A 20,919-nucleotide genomic window follows, 5' to 3' on the forward strand; every position below is an offset into this window, starting at 1 on the left:
TTTATGTTTAGGTTTAATTTGAACATGCCCTCAATTGCATAACCCTTCCCTATGAATACATTATTCTTAGTAAGGGTCTATAAATATGCCCCTTTAGTTTGAGTAAATCCGGCCTTGTTAAGAAAATAGCTCGAGACTAACTTTTTTCTTATCTTTGGAGTGTGCAGGACATCCTTTAAGGTGAGAGTCTTTCCAGATGTGAACTTCAGCTCCACCTTGCCTGTTCTAGCAACTTTCGTTGAGTGGTGATCCCCCAACAGTATGTTCTTATCCTTAGTTTCAGTATAAGTTTTAAACAGACTAAGGCCATGACAGACATGGCACGTAGCGTTAGTGTCTATCCACCACCCCTCAGAACCACTGATCACATTTACTTTTGTGATCATAACTACTAATCGTTCTTTTATCAGGTTCGTCTGACTAGCAGAATGATGCCTATTCCTACAGTTCCTAGCCATGTGTCCAAGTTTATTATAGTTAAAGAAAAAGGAACTGTACCGTTTCTCCCAAGAGAAGTTTCTGCTTCTTCTGATTGTTCTGGTTGCTGGAACCACGGTTCTAACTTTTCTTCTTGGTTTCCTTAGACTTTTGGTCAGGCTTTATCACGACAGAGGCGAATTTTCCAAGAACAATGTCCACCTCTTTCCCCTGGTCCTGCTTTCGGGCTTCTTCTTCAATCTTCAGCCAGATGATCAAATTCTCCAAAGAAAACTCCTTGGTCTTATGCCTCAAGGTGTTCTTAAAATCCTTTCACGTAGAAGGCAATTTATCAATAATAACGACAACTTGGAATTGCTTGTTTAGAGGCATACCTTCACTTATTATTTCATGGGCTATCTTCTGTACTTCATGGGACTGGACCTCCACAAATTTGTCATCTGCCATATGGAACTTTAGGTAATAGCTGACGACATATTTTTTCGAACTGGCCTCCTTGGTGTTGTACTTTTTCTACAGGGTATCCCACACATCTTTTGTTGTTTTCATTGTACTGTAATAATCACGTCGTCAGTCAAACCATTTAGATAAAATTTTTGCATAAGAAATCTTTATTCCCAATCAATAACTTCTTTTATTTGTTGTTCAGTCAGATCTTCTTTCGGGACATTTGACTTCTCTATAGTACAAACGTTGACAACCTTCTTAACTGTGACGAAATACAATATCTTCTGCTTCCACCGTTTGAAGTTTACTCCTTCGAACCGAGATGGATGGTTGATGTCGGAAGTCATAATGTCATTCTGATTCGTAAGGGTCATCGTAGCAGTGGCAGATGAAACACGTCTTAAAGTTATTGATACCGTTATCTTCCGATGGATAGAAAATGACAGCAACAGGTCACGAAGGTAGTAATCAGAAAATGGAACCTGCAAAACAAAAACTTGTTATAGGCTGAGTCATAGATCTCGCTCTCTTTAAGACGTTTCGCAGTTCTACCCAAATGTGCAAGTAGTTCTACGAAATTTCCACGTCATCCCCAGGATAAAACAACCAAGAATAGATAAAATTATCTCGATCGAAGTTGTATTGCGATCAATTGGAAACTCACATCCTTTAGACTGACTTGCTCGAAAACTAAATGATGAAGAGTTCGAGGGAAAAAAATGGAAGAATGAGTTGTTTTGAAATGCTAAAAGATTTGCACTTTTTATAGGTGTAGAGGGCCAACGGAAAACAACGCAAAAACCACACAACTAATGAACGTGTAACTGCAAAAAGCATGCGAGCCACTGAATGTCGAAGCGCGCAGAAGACTTGGCCGATGCGACCTGCTTGCACGTGTTGGAGCTGTTGAATGAAGGATTTAAAAAATAATAAAGTAAGATAATAATTATTAATAAATTTTTTAATAAAAAAATCACACACATGCCTCGCCACACTTGACCGAACGATGGCACATGTGTGGATGTTCACCATACTCACATTTACCTATCTCCTCACTTCCTCACTCCCTCTAGAATATGGGTACCCTTGGAACCGAAGGTGAGAGTATAAGAAGGAGATTCCACTACCCAGCAATGTGAGATTCTCAAAATGTCTTTTTTTTTCTTTTCATTTAACACTTAAAATTTTCACTAACATTTCCATATATAAATAGATTAAACAAGTCTGAAAAAGTGGAACCACACTAAATCAGTTAAAAAATTAATGACAACTACTACCACCCTAAAAATGTGAGATCTTGAAACTACATTTCACGTTGAAATCAATTAGAACATATATATTATACTATTTACAATTAAATACAACAATCCGTTTCAAAATACAATCAAGCTTCGAGGGAAAACCCTTTCTAATAACTGATGGCTGGGGACGACCACAGGATGCAGCCATAGAACTGGAATGTGGGGCCAAAAACGATGATGGAATGTTCGGCCGTAGCACTTCAACTCCTTTTGAACACACCAAAATCGTAGGAAGACTTGGAGGAAGACCGAAAACGAAGGTGAGATGCTGTCGGGGATGCGCCAAAGACGAATAGATGTAGCCGACGCCATCGGAGATGTGTTGAAAATGAAGGGAGGGACTTGGATGATCAAGAGATGAAGATGTGGGGTTCAGCTACCATTGGATTTCGAAGGCAAATTTGGACGACGGAAATGAGAGGTAGATTAGAACGAGGGTGGGGAAGGGTGTTTGATGTATTGGGAGTTGAAAATGTGGGAAGAAAGACGGCTTTTAGAAGCAAACTTGGGAAGGGTTTTTTTTTAAGGAAAAAGGTGAGGTGAAATGGTGGGTTATTGAAAAGAACAATGATATTATATATAGCTTAGGTTGTATTAATTTTTGTGTTCACACATCTCTATTATAAAAAAAAGGAAAAAAGTTATTTTTTTTAAAAAATAAAAAAATCATGTGGTAACATTTTATTGGACTATATTTGAGATGTATTAAGATATGTACATCCAAAGGAGCACCGAAGTTTTTCTCTATGGAAAATTGGGAATTATAACTTTATTTAATTTGTTTAGGTATTTAACCTTCTTTCATGATTTTTTTTTCATAGATTCTTTATTAATTGAACTTCTCCATGATCCTTTCAGCAACATATACTTGCATCTATATATAATTTTAACATTCGAATTTAAAAATTCTAACATTAATCATTCATGGCACTATTTCTTCTCTATTGTTTTCATACGCATTATAATTTACAAATAAACTAACATGGTTTGATTAGTTCCATATATATTTTTTTTAATCAGATAGATGTCTAATTCAGATTCGACACGGGTCCTTTCAAGATGGATGAGGATTATCAAGCTAAGCATGCTTAACTTTGAAGTTCCTATGATTAGACCATCGAAAAGGAAAGTACATCTTGTTGATATATATAGTAACTTTCCAATTATTTTAAGTTTTTTCTAACCATACTTTCATGTTCTTGGGATTCCTCTCATTCTAATGTGATATTGGTTCATTCATGAACCTCTCCTGAACTCGGTTGGTAGGTTATATTCCTCCTATCAAACCTTTTTTTTAGGTGAGTTGAAGTCTTCGAGTCTAAGGTACTTTTGTCCATATCATTTAATATATTTAGTCATCCTATTTAAATTTTAAAGATTTAAACAAATGACTTATTTCACAAGCAATATTTCATCAATATCATATACTTTAATAATATTTTATTACTAGATTTCTATTTTTTTTTTGGACAATTTTAACCTCGTGATCGATTCTCCCTTCTATTAATTTTTGTATTATTTTGTGATTAAAATATTAAAAAAAAATTAAACCGTATTTACTTAGATATTTATTTTTGGAATAATCATTAATTACATTACATTGTATATCATAATTAATGAAGGGTTCTTATTTAATGATTTCTTATTTTATTTATTAACTAATATGATATAAATCCCTAAAATTAAGGAATAGTAGTTCTAAAAAAAAGCAATATTATATATGATTTTAGGTGTTTCATTTTACATTGTGTTTTATTCGTCACATACTTATAAATTTACATTATTTCACTATAGATAATTTGAATGGCCCTAAAATTTTGGGTGTTTTCTCTTATTAAATATACGAAATTTATTTTAAATATACATAGAACAATTACATATTTAAGTTTGTGTCCATTTCTATTGAGATATATAACTCTACATCTTTTGTCATATCCACTTGTCCATGTATATTTAATTATTTTATAAATATATACCTCATATTATATATTCGCATATTTAGAAATAAACCTTGTACATATACTATGCAATAATGTGTGCATAAATATGTACTCCCGTAGGTTGTGTACTCCTAAATCGTAGATTTGTTCAACGACGGACATCCACGGTGGCACAGAATTGGTCGAGCAGATATGAATATGAACTTGTAGACATAGAAGTGGTAGATGAAGAAATAACAGAATGTGTGGTGACAGCGGTGGATTCTTGAATCATCATCATCGTCTTGCAAATAAAAAATGTCGGCAGGGGCGAAGGCTACATTGGTCTGAATGTCGAGGTCGTCGGCATTTAGACGGGAGTTTGGAGGGGATTCCTCCTGTTTTTTTGAAAAATGGGGTTGGGGCGGCTGGGGAGTGAAAGTTTAGAGTTAGTTGGTTTATTTATTTATTTATTATCATCATTATTTTAGGAAAGTGGTTGAGTTTTTTTGCCTTACAAATAAAATGTTTAACCTTTTTTTAATATACTATAAAATATGTAAAAAGGACGGATAGTAGGAGAAAAACAAAATTCGATTATTTATTAGATTTATAATAGAGGCAACTAACTTAGTTTCCTTTTATGATTTTTTTTTTAATTTTTTTATGTTTAAATGGTTTTAAGGGCTAAAATGTAAATGTACTATAACATTTATGTAAAATAATAGCTAATTAAGTTATTCATGTAAAAAAGTATAAAGAATTATGTAATTAGACATATTTGTTTATTTAGACTATATGGGTAGAAATCTTTTAATTTTAATTATTAATATTATGGGTAATACTTAGTTGTACCAATCTTTATACATTTATTTTTCATCATTCCCATAAAAAAAATTCGAAATAGAAAAAAGAATCTATTAACAAATGTCAAATTATAATTGGCACTACATACTCTTATTTTTCGAATATTATTGTCGTCCCTTTGTTGAAATGGAGTGGGTAAATGTTATTCTTCAAGACCCAATGTTAATTAACAGATGATATTGGTCACGCAAAGTCCCTTTTTTCTTTCTCGAGTGCGATAAAATTTCATTTAACCGCCGATAGTATCGAATTCTAACGAAAATAAATATTCACCCCGCCAAATTCCAAAGTTTCTTTTCGAAATTCGAATCGAACTCCCACTCCGACCTCTGCAGATACCATCGCCACCACCGCCGCTGGATGGAGAATGGCCTGATTTCGGTGGACCGGTGGTCGGATGATAGCCAGATCTATTTTCTGACTCACCTCCACTCCGACCACACCAAGGGCTTGTCTTCGCAATGGTCTAAAGGCCTACTCTTCTGCTCTCGCCTCACCGCCAAACTATTCCCCTTCAAATTCCCCAATTTCAACCTCTCTTTGCTCCGCGTCCTCGAAATCGGCTTATGGCACTCAATCTCACTGACTTCACCTTCATCTGGTTCTCGGAAAGTTATCAAGGTCATGGCCATCGATGCTCACCATTGTCCTGGTAATCAAAGATTCAAAGCTTTCATCTCTCCGTTTGATGAGTTGATCGGCAGTTGTTTGTTTTAAGTCCTGAAAGGAGTGGATTCTTTATCTAATTGTATGATAGGCGATATTAAGATTTCTTTCCGTAGGAAGAATTGCTGCATTTTGTATTTGGATTATGTTTCTGTTCTGGTTAGTTGCTAGAGCGAATTAGTTTGATCAAACTTGTACTGTGCTGTTCCTTTTTTGCTACGGTTAGGTGCTGTTATGCTCTTGTTTCGTGGAGACTTTGGTTGCTTGCTTTACACAGGGGATTTTCGGTGGGAAATGAGTAGTGAAAGGGCCAATAAAGGAAGGATCACGCTTCTCAATGCACTCGAGGATGATACTGTCGACATTCTTTACTTGGATAATACCTATTGTAATCCTTCATATGCCTTTCCTTCTCGACAAATTGCTGCACAACAGGTTAAGATTTCTCTTTGATTGCTTCTTTATACTTCCGACATGTAATTTCATATTCTTGCAAGAATGAACTACACAGAGGTTAGACTTAGGTAAATGATGCTTGAAGACTGTGAAGGTTTTCTTTCCACTCAGCCATGAGGAAGCAGACACTATCAGATGTTATTTCTATATTATTATTCTCCTAGCTTTTGATTGAACTCCATGGAAATAACCTTTTTGAACTATAATGTTTATGCATTGATATTGATTGTCACGAAGGAGACGTAAAGAAGCTTCTCTGATCTAATAGTATGTAACTGGAGATGGGGCTTCTGTTGATGATCGGAATTTCTTTGATTCTTGGGATCGGACCTGTACAACCAGTACCACATCGTTTTTTAAAATGTTACCTTTTGAAATTTTCTGCCTTTCTAATGTTATTTCACTTCTTGATTAAGTGTTACAGATTGTAGATATCATTGCCTCCCATCCGGAACATGATATCATCATTGGCATTGATTCTCTGGGGAAGGAAAATCTTTTACTTCACATTTCTCGCATGCTTGAATTGAAGGTTAGTTCTAAGTGAAGATGTGATTATCCAGCTCACCAATGTGTTTTGGAACAGTTTTCTTTCATTGAGGGCACAATAATTAATCGGCGGAAGTGGTTTAGAAAACATGTAAACAAGTCATATGTTGACTAATTTAGCATGGAGATTCATTAATTGGTGCAAATAATACTGCCTCCTCTGTGCAACATTGAGGGATAGAAAATTTAGAATAGCTTCTTTAAAGGATTAATCGTATCTAGATTTTTCATGTTTAGGCGAATGTCGTAGGGAAAGTTGATAATAATTTATTTTGATTGTTGAGGATGATTATTAGGAGCTGTCGTGGTTTGACTTAATTGAGTCAAAGGAATATAGAAGTATCTGTTCAAACCCCATTTGCCCAACTTCCTAGAATACTAAAATCCTATGTTGCGATGTTAGATGGCTATCTTGTTGATTTTCAGTGCTGATCCTTTTCTTTTAAAAAAATTAATTTCCTGTTGAAGGTTTGGGTGTGGCCAGAACGCTTGCAGACCATGCATCTTCTTGGTTTCAATGACGGATTCACTACTAAGACGAATCTTACTAGAGTTCGAGCTGTTCCTCGCTACAGCTTCAGCATAGATACTCTTGAGGGATTGAACCAGATGCGTCCAACAATCGGAATCATGCCATCAGGTCTTCCTTGGGTGGTAAGGCCCCATGAAGGAGATGATGTTCTTTCTGGTTCTCTTCTTACCACACGTTATCGTAAAAGCAAGTTGAACGAAAATGGTGGCTTCTTGATCGAGAAGCAAATTGGAAAAGTAGAATCAGTAAACAAGTTGCACAAGTACATATTTTCAGTTCCATATTCGGACCATGCTTGCTTCTCAGAGATACAAGAGTTCATAAAGCTTGTCCGTCCAACAAACATTAGAGGCATTGTTTCTTCATCTTCTTGTTATGTCGAACCGCTTTACTACTTCGGTCGCCTCTGTGGAGTAAAGCAACCTGTAAAGAAGTTTCATCACAAGGAAAAAAGAACAGGGAAAGTTGAAAAAGATGTTGAAATTAACTTTGTTAACTCGGAGAAAAGACGAGTGAAAAGTACAAATGTTGGCATTCTGAATGTGGGGGTTCGTTTGGGTCGAGTGAGTGCATTGAGACGAGTCCAGCGTGGTGCGCGTCTTGCAGAAAGTGATTGTCCTGGGTGATTTAGATGAAGAACTACTGGCTTTGAATTGGTCATAAAGGTATGCTTCTCATACTTTCTTGCCTAGCTTGAGTTGAATTTCGAAAATTTTCTGTGAAGTTCCACTACCAATTTTATTGTTATTGTCAAATGAGCAAGAAATGGGAAACTGATCTTATACTTTGAACTACTGATGATAAGATTCTATTATATATTAATTTTACCAACAGTATACAATTTCAAAAACAAAAAAACCACCGTTGCCGGGATTGACGACCCTTGAGAAACCACCATTGCCAAGAGATTGAACCCGTGTCACCCGTGTAACAAACGAGAATACTTACCACTATACTACGATGACCGCATTTGTACAAAACACTATTCATCTTGACTTTGTACTCGTAAATTTCTCTCTTTTCATTATTCTTTGTCCTATTCTGAGGATCTTATTTGTGTTTTGGGTTAACGGCTTTTTTCTTTTTCTTTTTTTCTTCTTTTTCTTCCTCTCTCACTTTTATAATGAGTTTGAGATAACCATTGAAATAGTAAAGAAAAAAAGGTTTTAAATAATATTGTAATCAGCTAAAAATAATTTAAGAAGTTTTAATATACTCGAGCTTTCAAAGGAAGAACACATCAACAACTCTTTACAAAGTTAATCATAATTCATAAGTGGGGTGTTTCCCTTAGGTTTGCACTGTAAATATTTATTGATCCATTTAATAAGTCAAGAATGATAGAGTAATACTTACAGAAAACTAGAAATAGAAGCAAGTACTAAGAAACTTGATTTGTTTTGAGTTGAGACAATTTATGTACAATTGTTTATTTTAAGTTCTGAAAGGAGTTAAATTCTTTGAAATAAGTGACAAAAAGGAATTAAAAAGAAAAACGCCGTTGCCGGGGATCGAACCCGGGTCACCCGCGTGACAGGCGGGAATACTTACCACTATACTACAACGACTTTGTTGAAATCATGCTATTTGATTTTATATTTGGATTTTTTCGGAATAATGAATGAGTTTGACATAGCCAAGGGACATATACAACTGTACTGCTTCAAGAGTAACCATAATTCATAACAGAGTGCTTCGAGCGAATGGGTATTAAAACATTTTTTTTTCACTTCCTTTTTCTGGTTTACACTCTTGTAATCAAAACTGAGCAATCATTTTATGTTTCACTTTTCTTTACCCCACACACACAAATAATAATAATAATAATAAACAAAATCATTTTTTAATAAAAAAAATATCATGTGATAATATCTGAGCAGATTTTGAGTGTATAAAGATAAGTGCAAGGAGCATTTAAGTTTCTCATAAAAATAAAACTATACAGTAACCATTTATTATTAATTTTTTATTATAAAACAAAGACCTACTTGATAATTATTTTTTTTAAGTGTTTCCTAATAATTTCTTAAGTATAATAGCTGAATCTTAACTAAATTTTAAAAAAAGAACAAATTTTTAAAAGTTACTTTTTTTAGTTTTCAAAATTTGGCGTGGTTTTTTAAAAACAACAAATAAAAAATCAAAGGATTACTAAATGAAATTTAACAAAATATTACCAACCAATCTCTTAAAAATCCATTAGTCCATAAAGTTCATCCCTAAATCACACTATGTATTTTCATCATGAACTGGTCTTTGTTGATTATGACATTTCTGTCTTGTTAGTAGGCCTTTTCACAAGAAAAATTTCCACTGAGAACTTGGGAGCCACATGATATAATTGAGCACACTGCAGGAATTCAGTAAGTTCTCATCTCCCTTAAAACACTGATCAAATCTGCAAAATTTCATTCTAAAGTCGAGAGAGAGAGAAAAAAAAAAAAAAAAAAAAGGGAACCAAACTTCGAAAGTATTTTTGATAGATGACCAATTATAACCACAAAAAATTGGCTAATATCTTAAAACCCCAGTTCCCGCTCATAAAAATTAACAAACAAAATCTCCAAAACAACATCAGGCTCGATGAAGACCCTGCTCTCTTGTTCTTTATTGTCCACCTCTAAGACTCTTAACTCATATACAACATACCTCACTGCAGTCTAGAACGGTCGATAATATCGTCCTATACTAAAGAATGTATGAATAAGTGCGTTTTCGAAAATGAATGGTATTTTGGCATAAGTCCCTAAGAGAGAACTCCTTATACACACCAACAAGCTGGAAATGTAGATGAACCCCACTGCTGCCCAATATTGCATTGCATATGTACCATTGTAATGTATGAGTGGCATGAAATTGCTTGAATACCATACGATGTCGAGCAAGGTTTCTAATAACATCCCCATCATCACATGGAACCGAATGAAATGAGGCAATTCTTTATTCCTCACGACTCCGAAGTATGCGAGGTTGAAGTACAACATGGGGAACCACCACGGTAACTTCTGAACGAATCCGGGGATATAAAATATCAAATTATCAACGTCCAAGTGCTCCAACAAGGGCAAGAGGTAATATGCTGTACTTGACATCTGCAAAGCCATCAAGTATGGAACACAAGCCAAAGTTCTCCACCACCATTCTGGTTTTTGGGTGACCCCAGAGTGGCGTTTTACACTGTAAGAGTCATCTCTGAAGGCTTGAGAACTCTTTCCAGCACAATTTCTTGGAGGTAAAAGTGGAAGTTTGTGGAATAGACTGCCTTGTTCCCCAGATAGATGTGGGGATGCTGCTGCAGAAAGTTGTGATATCAATATTCCTGGAAATCATAATATTCAGAATGGGAATTATTAGTTCTTCTCCAACTACAAATATGATGGTATTGAATCATATAGCAAAAGTTGGTTAAAGTATATCATGAGATATGAGAACGATGCACTATATAATCCTGATTCCTGGATGAACAATATAATTGACGCTCTCTTTCAAAGAATACGAAAGTTCTCAGCCAAGGTTTTGGGTTGTTTGAACACCGGTTTAATCAACAATCAAGAGCATAATCCCACAAACAGAGTAAACAAAAAGTGAGATCTTTTATAATCCACCTCAACAAAATTGTGCACATTATAAGAGTTAATAATATTTGTTCAAATGTTCAGACTAAAATAAAAGGTCAAAACGCTAGAGTTAAAAGAATTTCATACCTTTAGAAGAAGAACACTTCAGTTCTTTATAAGGTTCCTGTTTAGTATTGGTAATAGATAAAACAAGTTTTGTGTCCAAGTTTGAAGAACCGAATCGATGACATTGGGGAATAACCACTTGGCTGGGCTTGAAACATCTTTTCAGAAACACATCCTTGTACCTAAATCATGATCAATTAGAGTTATACACCAATACCAGAGAAAATTTCTCAGAATGGCAATCTCCATTAAGATTTACACGGAGACCAACAGAGGCTGCAGCAGGAAGAGTATTATCAATAATGCCAAATACCCAATACTTGAAGTAATTCATTTAACAACTGAGAAATTAAAATGATTGACAGAACTATCCTAGGATTTTCCACCAAATCATCTATAATAGTTTCCCCCAGTTATATAGCTCAAACATTTGTTCTAAATTGAAACAAAAACGAAAGAAAAGAGTCAAAATCATCGGATGCCAAATACACTCTCTGTTTATAGTAACTAACGAAACATCAACAATAAATAGAAAAACTAACAAGATCTTGAAATAAAACGCCCAAAATCAAGAACTGTAATTAATTCCCACCTTCGGTACAACAAAATATAGCAATAGACGGAACAGCAAATTAAAGAAACAATCGAAAATGACACATACCGTACGGAAGCTCCTGTCGCGGTCGCCGTCGCCGGTGGCGGGAGGAGCGGATTCGGAGAGTTGCAGTGGAGTCGGGCGTTGCTCGGACCAACCGCGAACATCTTTCCAGTTTTTTTGCGCAAAAGGGAAAAGTGAGGCGGTGGATAGGGCCGTGTTACTTTGCATGCAAGAATAGGGTACATCCCTAATTTTATATTTTATTGGGCACTTTAGAGGAAATACCCAAAACTTTTGTGGTCGTTGAGAGAGGCATTTTTGCATTGTGGCATGACGGTGCTCAGCGAGGTTTACTGAGGTTTTGTTTATATTATTATTATTATTTTATTTGTTTAAATGAATTATTAAAGGAAAATACCTTAGTACTTTTTATTGCAAATATTATAAAATTTAAAAAATTTTAAAAAATTTAACATTGAAACAGTAGCTTCTAAAGTAGTTTTACTGTATATATACTTAAAAGTAATGTATAAGTATAATTAAAATGTTTTAGTGTTTTTTCTAGTTTTAGCTTTTAAGTTTATATTATATCATAAAAAATGTTACGAGAGAGAATCTTTACACATCTCCATTTTATCCTTGCAATTTTGAATTGTGCATGAATTTTGTAATTAAAGATTGAATGGGTCGATCTAATTTTAAAGTTGGGTTGGGTGAGGATACAGAAGTGAATTTGCAGATGAAAGTCATCCAAGCAATGAACGAACAGCCATTTAAAGCGATAGACGACGGGTTGAATGGCCACTTCAAGAAGAAAAGCCACACAGGTTACCCCCCTAAACAATTCAGCTTCCTATCCACTTGTTCTTTAGCCTCGCTTCATCATGATAACAATAAAGTTTTTACGTTTTTTTTTTTTTCAAGTTTTAATTTTGTTTTTCAAAACAAAGTATAAAATAAATAACAAAACAAAAAAACTTAAAAGAGTTTTAGTATTGTTTATAAACTTCATGTTCACAATAAATAAATAAATAAATAATAAAATAACATAAAAACAGTAGAAATAGAATTTTAGGCAAACATCAATATATAGATCCTGAATTAATAATTGTATCAATTTAAACTTAAAAATTTTGTAAGTGTATCAATTTATGCTCTCTTATCAATATTGTGTGAAACTTATAATTATTTGAGTCAATTAAACTTCTAAATTTTCATAAGTCAATTAATTTAGATCTTTCATTGTGATTACCTTTTGATAGCTCTCAAAAAGAGCTATTATTCCTAGCTTAATTCAGGCTCGTTATCAGAGTTTACGTGTTTATTGCCCTATTTTGTAGGTATTGATCAATCAGGAGGTAGAATTAGTGATTTGGAGCAAATTGTGGTTAACTTGAAGTAATTTGGAGTTGATTTGAGCATCCGCGCTTCAAAGAATCTAGAAAAGGGACCAAAATGCCCCTACCGGAGCATCGCAACGCTCGTGATTTGCCTAGGTCCAACAATCACCTGACGCTTGGAGGCTAACTTTTGGGGCTGAATTGATGGAGGCCGAGGTTAAGCTTCAATCTTCTTCTTTTACCTTCAAATTTTAGTATCTTTAGGTTAGTTTTTCTTTTTGTTTTGGGTTGTAATCGACGGATTAGATGTGTATCTTAAATTTGTCTATGACTCCTATCTAATTTCTTTGTGAAAAAGCCCTATGTTTAATTTCTTGATGGATTTCTAGTTAATGTTGAAATGCCTTGAATCTGTTTGCTAGCTCTTTGAACAACCTAGTAAGGATTTTTGTATTCAACATATTTATTTATTTGCAGTTATTTACGTTTTTGACCCTAGGGTTTAGAGCAGTGCAATATATTAACTCTCTAACCTAGAGGCGCCGTTTTTTTTAAGTAATTCTGAAAACATTCTCTCGAAAGAATATTGTTCTCCCTCTACCCTTGGACGTAGCTAACACACTGTTAGTGAACCACGTATATCTGTGTGTCGATCTTTCCTACTCTACGTTCCTTTTTTTGTGTTCTTTAATTGTCGATTTCGCAACAAACTGGTATCAGAGCCTTGTTAGGGTTTTTTTTTTCAAAATTTTGCATTTGTTCGACAATTGAAGATGTCTGGCGTGAACATAAAGATCGACAAATTTACCAGGAGGAACAGTTTTGGTTTATGGCAGATCAAGATGCGATCCCTGCTAAAGCAGTAGGGGCTGTGGGCACCACTGATGGGTAAGTCAAAGAAGGCTGTCGTGGATGACGAAGAGTGGCAGACTCTTAAGGAGAAGGCTCATTCGATGATCATGCTATGTTTGGCTGATGACATCATCATCAAGGTCGCAGATGAAGAAATTGTCGCTGGTCTTTGGTTGAAGTTGGAGAGTCTTTACATGACGAAATCTTTAACTAAGAAGTTGTTTTTGAAGAAACGTTTGTATCATCTACGTATGCAGGAAGGTACGTCTCTATGAGACCATCTTGATCAATTAAATAAAATTTTATTAGATCTGCGTAATCTATAGGTTAAAGTTGATGATGAAGATGCTGCTCTAATTATGTTGACATTTTTGCCGCCATCTTATGAGACTTTCATTGACTCGTATATTGGAGGGAAAGAAACTCTGACCTTAGATACAAAGTCCACGTTGCTTATGAGAGAGGACAGTCAGAATGCAGGAAATTTAGTTTCAGAAAGTCAGGCATCTGGGTTAGCTGCTACAGGAAGCAAGAGACATAGGAATTCTGGTAAGCAGAAGTCGAACCAGAATAAAAGGTCTTCGAAGTCAAAGGGTTCTAGATCAGATGATATTTGTAACTATTGTAAAGAAAAGGGGCATTGGAAAACCGAATGTCCTAAGATAAAAAGAAATCAGGAAAATAAGGAAAAGAGTGACAAAAGGGAAGCATCCGCCTCTGTTGCACAAGATGAGATTGATTCTGAAGAAGTCGAGATCGATTATGAAGGAGATCTAGCTTTAGTTGTGAATGAATAGTCACATTCTGATGATGTGTGAGTTCTTGATTATGGGACATCTTATCATATGTGCCCAAATAGAGAGTGGTTCTTAACCTATCAGCAAATAGATGGAGGGAATGTTAGCATGGCTAACGGTACTGTGTGCAAAATAGTTGGAATCAGCTCAGTCAAGATACGAACACATAATGGTGCCTTCTACACTTTAAAAGATGTTAGGTATGTTCCACTAATGAAGAAGAGTTTGATATCCTTTAGTGTACTCGATAGCAAGGGTTACAGTTTTAAAGGTAAAGGTGGAGCAATGTATGTCTATAAGGGTTCTGAGGTAGTTTTAAAAGGCATAAAGCGTGGAACACTATATTTTCTATTAGGTTCCACAATAACAGGTTATGCTGTTGTTGCATCGTCGGTCGTTCACAAGGATGATATGACTAAGTTATGGCATATGAGACTTGGTCATATGAGTGAAAAAGGGATGCAAATTCTGTAAAAAAGAGATCTTCTTTGTGAGCATAAGGTGCAGGATTTTGAATTTTGTGAACATTGTGTATTTGGGAAACTTCATCTCAGCAAGTTTCCAAGAGGTATTCATCATACAAAAGGGACACTTGATTATATTCATTCAGACTGTTGAGGACCTTCCAAAGTTGAATCTATTGGAGGCAGTAGGTATTTTTTTTTGTCTATAATTGATGATTATTCAAGAATGACTTGGGTGTTTATGATGAAACATAAAAGTGAAGCCTTCAAGAATTTCAAGCAGTGGAAGATATTGATTGAAAATCAAACTGGGAAGAAGATTAAAAGGCTATGAACTGATAATGGTCTGGAATTCTGTGGATTTGAATTTAATGAGTTCTGTAAAGCTAAGAGGATTGTTCGCTAGCATACTGTTAGGAATACTCCACAGCAAAATGGGGTTGCAGAACGTATGAATCAGACGTTGTTAGAGAGAGCAAGATGCATGCTCTCTAATGCAGGGTTGGCTAGAAAGTTTTGGGCAGAAGCAGTGAATACATCATGTTATCTGATCAATTGTGGACCTCATACAGCTATTGATTGTAAAACACCTTACGAGGTGTGGTCTGGTAAGCCTGCAAATTATTTTTTATTAAAAGTTTTTGGTTGTACTGTCTACTATCATGTTAATGAGGGTAAATTAGAACCAAAAGCTAAAAAGGGTATATTTGTGGGTTTTGGGGATGGAGTTAAGGGATATAGAGTTTGATCACCTTCTGAGAATAGAGTCATACTTAGTAGAACTGTGATATTTGATGAAAATTCCATGCTTAACTTAACTGTAAAGCCTTTTATGACGTCTACTGATGTGGGAGAAAGTAATAGTGTTGATAAACAGGTGGAGATGCAATTCACTTCAGTTGTGAATGAATTACAACATCAAGTTGGAGAAGATCAACACGTTACTATAGAAACTGATGTGCAACCAGAAATTAATGTGCCTAGAACGTCAGAAGTTGATTTGCCTGAGAATTCTAGATCACGAGTAGATCAATCGAGTATAGCTCCTGATAGAACTAGAAGAGTTGGTGTTGGACCTCCTGTGAGGTATGGTTTTGAAGATATGGTTACTTTTTCATTGTAGGTTACTAAAGAGGTGGATCCTCATGAGCCATCCACCTATAGAGAAGCTGTGTCATGTGGTGAATCTGCTAAATGGCTTGCTGCTATGGGGATGAGATGGAATCTCTCGACAAAAATCAGACTTGGGAATTAGTTAAACGACCAAAGGAGAGAAAAATTGTCACTTATAAATGGGTCTTCAAGAAAAAGGAGGGAATATCACCTTCAGAGGGCATAAATATAAAGCTCGAGTTGTTGCTAGAGGGTTCACACAAAGGGAAGAAGTTGATTATAATGAGATCTTCTCACCAGTAGTCAAACATACTTCTATCAGGGTGTTACTAGCTATAGTAGCACATCAGAATTTGGAACTTGAACAACTAGATGTGAAAACAGCTTTCTTACATGGAGAGTTGGAGGAAGAGATTTATATGACCCAACCAGATGGGTTCCAGTGCCCAGGTAAAGAAGATTATGTTTGCAAGTTGAAGAAATCTTTATATGGGTTAAAGTAGTCTCCAAGGCAGTGGTACAAACGATTTGACAGCTATATGATTGGACTTGGCTATAACAGGAGTCCATATGATTGTTGTGTATATCACAACAAAGCTGATGATGGTTCGATGATTTATCTACTTTTATATGTAGATGATATGCTCATAGCTGCAAAGTCTAAGTCTGATATTCTGAAATTGAAGAATCTTTTCAGTGCTGAGTTTAATATGAAGGATTTGGGAGCTGCTTAGAAAATTCTGGGTATGGAGATTTATAGGGACAGAGGTAAGAATAAGCTTTTCTTGTCATAGAAAGGATATATTCAGAAAATATTGTCCAGGTTTGGTATGTCATCAGCTAAGCCTATAGATACTTCTAGTGCTGTAAATGCTCGTTTGTCATCTGAGTTTTCACCACAGTCTGAAGCTGAGAAGGAATACATGTCTCGAGTTCTTTATGCTAGTGCAGTGGGAAGTTTGATGTATACTATATTCTGTACTAGGCCTGATCTTGCCCATGCTATTAGTGTTGTCAGCAGGTTCATGGGTCAACCTGGGAAAGAGCATTGGCAAGCCGTTAAGAGAATTTTTCGTTACCTTAGAGGTACATCTGATGTTGGTCTTGTTTATGGAAATTTCACAGAGTATTTGGTGATCGATTATTCTAATTCTGACTATGCTGGAGATGTTGATAGTAGGAGGTCTATGACTGGCTATGTGTTCACTCTGGGAAGTTCTGTTGTTAGTTGGAAGGCAACCTTACACCCTTTAGTTACTTTGTCTACTATTGAAGCAGAGTACATGGCCTTGACAGAAGCTGCTAAAGAGGGAATATGGCTGAGGGGGTTAGTTAGTGATCTTAGTTTGCATCATGACCAAGCTATTGTATATTGTGATAGTTTGAGTGTAATATGCCTAGCCAAGGATCAAGTTCATCATGAGAGAACTAAGCACATAGATGTAAGATATCACTTCTTAAGAGGTGAATAGAGAGTTAAAGTGATGAAAATTGGTACTGCTGATAACCCTGCTGATATGTTCACCAAACCGGTTCCACAAGGCAAGTTCGATTGGACTTGCTGAATATTTTGAATTGTTAATGGTCCCCTTTGTGGGACACTTTGAGGCACGAGGGAGAAGTCTGGGTATGTCTGGCGATATTGATTTATGTTGCATTTGGTACATCTGTTATTTGGGAGAGAATTCAAGTCAAGGTGGAGATTTGTTGAAATGCCCTGAATCTGTTTGCTGGCGCTTCGAACAACCTAGAAAAGGGACCAAAATGCCCCTACCGGAGCATCGCAACGCTCGTGGTTTGCCTAGATCCGATGCTCGCCTGACGCTTGGAGGCTAACTTTTGGGGCTGAATTGATGGAGGCCAAAGTTAAGCTTAAATCTTCTTCTTTTACCTTCAAATTTTAGTATCTTTAGGTTAGTTTTTCTTTTTGTTTTGGGTTGTAATCGACGGATTAGATGTGTATCTTGAATTTGTCTATGACTCCTATCTAATTTCTTTGTGAAAGAGCTCTATATTTAATTTCTTGAAGGATTTCTAGTTAATGTTGAAATGCCTTGAATCTGTTTGTTGGCGCTTCGAACAACCTAGTAAGGATTTTTGTATTCAACATATCTATTTATTTACAATTATTTACGTTTTTGACCCTAGGGTTTAGAGCAGTGCGATATATAAACTCTCTAACCTAGAGGCGCCATTTTTTGATGTAATTCTGAAAATATTCTCTCGAAATAATATTGTTCTCCCTCTGCCCGTGGACGTAATTAACACACTGTTAGTGAACCACGTATATCTGTATGTCGATCTTCCCTACTCTACGTTTCTTTTTTTGTGTTCTTTAATTATCGATTTTGTAACAGTTAATTTAACTGAATTGTTGTGAACTCTTTGGGATGATTTGATTGAATCTTAATAGAGTTTTTATAAATTGATATGACAAATTAGTTTATTGAAATTCTTGTTTGCAAAATCGACATAGCCTATGCATATTTTGATTGATTTAGTTGCGCATATTAGGATTGCATGTATAAAGTCTAGACTTTTTCTGACCAAATGTATGTATGCCTTAATATAATCTTTTCCAAATAAATCGTGCTGTCAGATATGATTTTTTCGACTTGTAGTATGTCTCAACAATTGAACCCTTTTCATAATGCAGTTCAATTTTAACTTGTATGTTGCTAAGAAGGAAGAGTTGTAAATTGAATTAGGGCTAATTTGGTTTAATATCAAATTTGGCTAATTGGGCATTTTCTAATAGGTTGAGGGGTCAATAGATTTAGTATAATTAATTGATGACTACTGAAAGAAATTGCATAGAAAACTTCTCTTGCTCTAGAAATTAGATAGACTCCTATTTTTTTATTACATTTACCTTTTTATTTTAATTTCATGCATATATCTCTTCCACACAAAACCCCCCATTTATCGCTCTAGTTAGAAAATTAACTTAACAAAAAAAAATCGCACTTCCTTGCGGATCGACTTGGACTTACCACTGTTGCAACGTCTTTGTAGTGATAGGAGTAGTTTGATATTTACAAATTTTCTTTTTTTTTTCTTTTCCGATTTAGAGTCAAATCAAAAACATCGATTCTCGAATCGAACAAAATGACGACGTTGCTGAGGAAGTCATTGACGTTACATTTGTTAAATTTCTAGTTAGAGTATTCCCATTTTGTTCGATTCGAGAATCGATATCGTTGATTCGACTCTAAACCGTAATAAAAGAAAATTTTTAAATGGATGTAGCACCTCGTCCACAAGATCAACGAACTAAACTTTGTGGATATACCAAACTTTTTTAGCAAATTTTGAAAATGGAGAGAAATTTTAAAGGAAGAAAATGCTATAGAAAATTTTGAGAAAATAAATTGAAGAAATGATATATTTAGACTAATTCGTGGTCATTCGAATAGTCATGTCCTTTCTTCAATTTAATTATTTATGAAGTGATGCAATCATTCATGAAGGGACACAACTTATGGAATTGGAAAGATGCAGCCCACATGGAGAGTTACATACCATTTAGTCTAACAATCCTCCCCAAAAATGGTAAGTTGACAAATTAAGATAAAATGAACAAGAAAAATGTTCGGTATTTTCCAATGAAGAATCTACATCGAGATAAGTAGTAAACACTTGAACTTTCCCTAGTGAACATCAATCGAGTTTGATTAACTAATCAGTGGATTTAATGGCTTGAACTATCAGCCGTTCTAGAGTAAACTAAGACAATGGAAGTCACATAGTTTCCCATTATAACAAAATTTATTCTCATAATTGTGTTCGACCTTGAACACCGCTTGGTCTCATAAGTGTTTTAGAGATTTTGCCTTAAAATTCTCATAGAAGCGGCCCATTCACACTCACATAGGTGATTCTTGTAAAGAACATCATTTATGATCTTTTCGTAAATAATTATTCAACAACTTATAGAAATCAGTAAAAATGAATGCTTACTCTTATACCACACTTGCATTATCTCATAGGTAAGAAGAAAAAAAAAATTCAATACAGTACTTACTAAGTTATCCAGAGGTCGGTTTACCCATTAAACCTAGATCTTGGAATCTCCAGTCAACTAGGTTGGGTTGCCACTCTGGTTAACCTTTTAAAATTAAAGGCTTTAATCATATTCTCCTTGATGAACTTTCAACCAACTCTCTAGTTAGACCTTTTGTAAGCGAATCCACAATATTATCTTTTGACCTTATAAAGTCAGTTGTCATAATTCACTAGAAAGTAGTTGTCTGATTGTATTATGTCTTCGTCATGTATGTCAAGACATATTATTATTCACTAAAGAAGTATAGGATCTATTCACACTTTAGGAATACTATACAAACATTTTGTAGCCAACTCAAACATATCCCAACCTCTTTTTAAATTGTTTTCCAATATTCTAAACTTGAATTGTCAATTTAGGAATAGCCAATATTATTAAATACCCCCACACTAATACCATTTCCATAACCTACCCACTGAGCTTTTATGGTATCCTTGTAATAGATTTTATTACTTCTTAGCATACACTTATAATGGTATCAATATGTTATATTAAATACTTTTCTTTTACCACTTTTAGATATGAAAATTGAGAATCATAATAGATTCTTCAAATTAGGAATTGAATCCATATCACCCAATGTCAAACTTTAGGAGAATCAACCAAGTAAGAAAACTAAACAATTATTTACTTTATTAAAGATAAAGTGCTTGGGTATTGCATTCTCATACAAACATAAAGCTTACTAAGTTCACAATAACTACTAAATCAAAGACTAGACATTTTGCACACTTTAGGCAGACAAATCAATGTCTGTGACTGCATCAGAAAGATTCTCCATCTCGACTATATGAGCTTGGGCATTTCTCTTCTGAAAGTTCCTTGGCTTGA

General features: G+C 35.0%; 2 protein-coding genes, 1 non-coding gene and 1 pseudogene across 3 annotated transcripts; 2 read left to right on the top strand and 2 right to left on the bottom strand.

Moving 5' to 3' along the window:
* Nucleotides 1-5,095: 5,095 nt before the first annotated feature.
* LOC120078175 (uncharacterized) lies at nucleotides 5,096-8,011 on the top strand. The gene is made up of 4 exons (XM_039032401.2): nucleotides 5,096-5,624; nucleotides 5,865-6,073; nucleotides 6,519-6,626; nucleotides 7,112-8,011. Exons 1-4 carry the CDS (start codon nucleotides 5,333-5,335, stop codon nucleotides 7,799-7,801), a joined length of 1,299 nt encoding a protein of 432 aa, XP_038888329.2. The 5' UTR covers nucleotides 5,096-5,332; the 3' UTR covers nucleotides 7,802-8,011.
* A 660-nt stretch (nucleotides 8,012-8,671) lies between these two features.
* TRNAD-GUC (transfer RNA aspartic acid (anticodon GUC)) lies at nucleotides 8,672-8,743 on the bottom strand. Its single transcript has one exon. It is a non-coding gene; the product is annotated as a tRNA-Asp (tRNA).
* An 895-nt stretch (nucleotides 8,744-9,638) lies between these two features.
* Nucleotides 9,639-11,798, bottom strand: TIC20-IV (translocon at the inner envelope membrane of chloroplasts 20-IV). Its single transcript, XM_039032548.2, has 3 exons — nucleotides 11,520-11,798; nucleotides 10,880-11,040; nucleotides 9,639-10,494 (listed from the first exon to the last, which is right to left on the bottom strand). Exons 1-3 carry the CDS (start codon nucleotides 11,699-11,701, stop codon nucleotides 9,836-9,838), a joined length of 1,002 nt encoding a protein of 333 aa, XP_038888476.2. The 5' UTR covers nucleotides 11,702-11,798; the 3' UTR covers nucleotides 9,639-9,835.
* Nucleotides 11,799-16,852: 5,054 nt separating this feature from the next.
* LOC150036331 (secreted RxLR effector protein 161 pseudogene) lies at nucleotides 16,853-19,237 on the top strand (annotated as a pseudogene).
* Nucleotides 19,238-20,919: the final 1,682 nt, after the last annotated feature.

Source organism: Benincasa hispida, chromosome 5 (assembly GCF_027475165.1).
Source record: "Benincasa hispida cultivar pf3 chromosome 5, pf3_genome.v1.1, whole genome shotgun sequence".
In the NCBI taxonomy this organism is placed as follows: domain Eukaryota; kingdom Viridiplantae; phylum Streptophyta; class Magnoliopsida; order Cucurbitales; family Cucurbitaceae; genus Benincasa; species Benincasa hispida.

Coding starts and splice junctions, on each gene's coding strand:
- TIC20-IV (XM_039032548.2), bottom strand. CDS start 11,701: ATGTACCCTATTCTTGCATGCAAAGTAACACGGCCCTATCCACCGCCT. Junction 11,041..11,519: donor GCGACAGGAGCTTCCGTACG/GTATGTGTCATT, acceptor ATCATGATTTAG/GTACAAGGATGTGTTTCTGA. Junction 10,495..10,879: donor GAAGTGTTCTTCTTCTAAAG/GTATGAAATTCT, acceptor TATGATTTCCAG/GAATATTGATATCACAACTT.
- LOC120078175 (XM_039032401.2), top strand. CDS start 5,333: ATGGAGAATGGCCTGATTTCGGTGGACCGGTGGTCGGATGATAGCCAG. Junction 5,625..5,864: donor CGATGCTCACCATTGTCCTG/GTAATCAAAGAT, acceptor TGCTACGGTTAG/GTGCTGTTATGCTCTTGTTT. Junction 6,074..6,518: donor GACAAATTGCTGCACAACAG/GTTAAGATTTCT, acceptor TAAGTGTTACAG/ATTGTAGATATCATTGCCTC.